Below are 3,209 nucleotides of genomic sequence, written 5' to 3' on the forward strand. Positions count from 1 at the left end.
GAGATCACATGTCTGACTATGCCTTACAATCAAACTAACAAAATAATGCCTCAATAGCATACACAGTGTTGGACATGTTCAATCCTGACCACTATTCCAAAGAGTGCACGCAGTTCAATATCAAACCACACAATAATTGGTATTCACTGACATTGACAAGCAGAAGTGAATACATTATTTTTCTTACAACTAAGTTCGCTTTTGTGTGTTTCAGTGAAGTTCTTCAGAATGTGAATGTAAGTATTGCAGTTGGTGTGAAGCTTCCTGCTGGCACGTGTATCAGAGAATGCATGTATCTTTTCTCTATCTCAAACACTGGAGTAAAGAGCTTTTGGTTATAAATTATATTATATGAGAGAAAATTATTAAAATAATTAAATATATACATAATCAGCAAGTCGGGCACATTTGATAAATGTTTTTAATGAGCAATAAATTACATCTTTCAAAATGAAATGACAGTTACTGAGAAATGAATTCTTTAAACATTAAATGTCTGCATTCCTATACATTATATTTAAAGACACACAGGCATTAGAATCAGGCTTACTCACAGTTGTTCATAGTGTTGATACATTATGACATACTGCTATTTGGCATTGAATTGCTATTACATGAATTATCCCTTGTGTATGTGTGTTTATACATGTGTACTCCTTAAATTGCCAATTTTAAGTGTCATTTCACACCAAATATATCATTTGAGCATTAAACATAGTAAGCTTAAAATACAGAAAACAGAACCTGTAGTCAGCAGACATAAAAAAGCTGTTCTTTGTTTGGACTATTTGACTGTGACAATTGTCGTTGTCCAGTATTTCCAAGAGTATGCCTTTTGTCTGCCACTCAGTAAAAGAAGACCCCATCATTAACCAGAAAGAAAGGAGAAATCATCCTGAGGATCCTGATTTGAAGAAGTTTTAAAATGTGAAGACTTGATCAGAAATTGTCTACTGACTTTTGTTTTTATTCATTTTTTATTTCTATGGTTTTTTTGTTTTGTTTTTAGTGACAGGGACGGTTTAACGACTAATTGTTTTTCTGTGTCAGAAATGAAGTCTGGACTGGAAATTTAAGTGTGATAGATAATGAATTTAGCTTGAATGGCAGATTTTCAATGGAGTATCTCAATAGGTGTATGGACGACTATTTTCAGATATTATCATGTAAAAAAGCTGACTGGTCAAAAACATTAGTGAGATGAAGAAAAAATAAAAAAAGATGCTAGAGGACTGCCTGTGGATGGCGCTTGAGCCTTTCACAGCTGGAGACAACTTCATCCTACAACAGGATAGCATAGCTCCAAACCATGCAAGAACTCTTTAGGGAAGAAGCAGTCAGCTGGCATTTTGTTTATAATAGAGTGGGCAATGTTTTAAACATTTGCCTCAGGAAGCATGGAGTAAACATTTCCTCATTTTACCTCAACAAAACAATAGCTACAATGTAGAAGGTCTACAGGCTATGTGTGTGTTTGCCTGCCCGTGTGTGTATTTTGAGGTGAATAAGGTCCATTTATCACTTGCTGATTCCACGGTTGTAACTGTTTAAAGCCATCTTACTACTGTTGCTGGTTTCCATAATAGAACTATATCTTTAATAATCAGTATTGAAGTCTGGCTCTAGTCAGAATTCAACGCTCAATTAATACTTTTTGGGAGGAATATGACTTTATCTGACTGGCTTATTTCAACAACCAGACACATTTTTTCAATAATGCTTTTTTGACTTTCATGAAATAATATTTTGTGTATTTCTCAGATCACCAATCACAGGTACTTGACTTGCTTTTGTTGTAGGTCTGAGATATAGTGAGTGTTGAAAGTATTTTCAGTATTTGACAATAAAACAAACACATTAAAAGTTTGACTTGCCCATGCAGCTGAGGGAAGTTTACACAACCTTAACAACAGCTTTTCTGGTTCTTGCCATGCATACAGCTCCTAACCAAACCAGAGTTTTGCTGGATGCATTACACACCACAGTATGTGGGCCAACAAAACACCTCGAGCACATGTTTATATTAGACATGCAGCATTGATTGTACAAGGTTATGAACTTATTTAAATAATTTGTCCCAGATTACTGAGACCAAAACTGTGAATTTCTAAAACCACCACATATCCATTCTGAGGTGAAAATCAAAGTGACAAGATATCATAGAATGGTCATTCAACTGAGTTATTCTGATAATTTTGCTTAAAGTGCCTATGACTCTGAATGGTTATATTCTTCTTGTTTCTGACTCACTGCTTTACTGCACTGCTTTCTCCCATTTGATCAATCCAATGACTGGAGAAGTTGGAGAACTTTGGGGTTCGTCTCCCCACCCTTAAACCAACCCTGGCCCCAGTTAGTTGGCCTCCTCCGCCTTCCTGTGTCTGCTGAATCCTAAAAGCCTCTCTCAGGTTCTGAACACGGACCTCCTTGCTCTGAATGTCCTCTACTACTCGACTAGGGAACCAGCCCCTTTCACCATCATGGAGTCTTTCGCCCATCATCCAGCCTGAAATACAGAAAACAACAGTAATCCAGAGGTGAAAAAAGATGAAGGGAGAAAAAAAATCCAAAGCAATATATAAACTTGATATGTCAGCTATTAAAGAGTTTTGTTTTTTCCAAAGGGGATATAGAAGCAGATTCACCATCATCTGTTCTCTCTAGTAGGTTCAAAACATCGGCCATCTCAATTGAGAGTTCATCTGGCTCCTGAGATGAGTATGACTGTATACACTGCACCTGTGGAGAGTCTGAAATAAATCACAGATAGTTTAAATTAACATCTTCACATCTGCATATTGAGGAAAGGACTCAGTGTTGGTTTCATATTCTGTCTCACCTGGTTGGTGGGCACTAGTTGACATAAAACGTGTGCGCCGGTTAGGAGTGAGAGCACACATCCATCGCAGTTTATCACTCCTGTCCACAGGGATGCCATTGATTAGTAATCAGTTAAAGATAAATTAATTGTTTGGTATGTTCATCATTCTTTCAGTAGGCAACACTATTTAGAGTATTTAGAGTATTAGGTTATATATATATATGTGTATACACACACACACACACATATATATATATACATATATATATATACATATATAAATATATATATATATATATATACATTATATATATATACATATATATATATATATTACATATATATATTTGTATTTATATGTCTCTATCTATATATATATCTATGTGGA

General features: G+C 35.4%; 1 protein-coding gene across 1 annotated transcript in view; it reads right to left on the minus strand.

Moving 5' to 3' along the window:
* Nucleotides 1–403: 403 nt before the first annotated feature.
* ngef (neuronal guanine nucleotide exchange factor) overlaps nt 404–3,209 on the minus strand; it is a 97,519-nt gene continuing 94,713 nt past the window's right edge. The window contains exons 10-12 of the mRNA XM_030441955.1: nt 2,840–2,939; nt 2,646–2,750; nt 404–2,506 (exon numbers count right to left, since the gene is read on the minus strand). Coding sequence (XP_030297815.1) covers nt 2,247–2,506; nt 2,646–2,750; nt 2,840–2,939 — 465 coding nt within the window. The 3' untranslated portion in view covers nt 404–2,246. The remainder of the gene's footprint in view (nt 2,507–2,645; nt 2,751–2,839; nt 2,940–3,209) is intronic.

Source organism: Sparus aurata, chromosome 2 (assembly GCF_900880675.1).
Source record: "Sparus aurata chromosome 2, fSpaAur1.1, whole genome shotgun sequence".
NCBI lineage: Eukaryota > Metazoa > Chordata > Actinopteri > Spariformes > Sparidae > Sparus > Sparus aurata.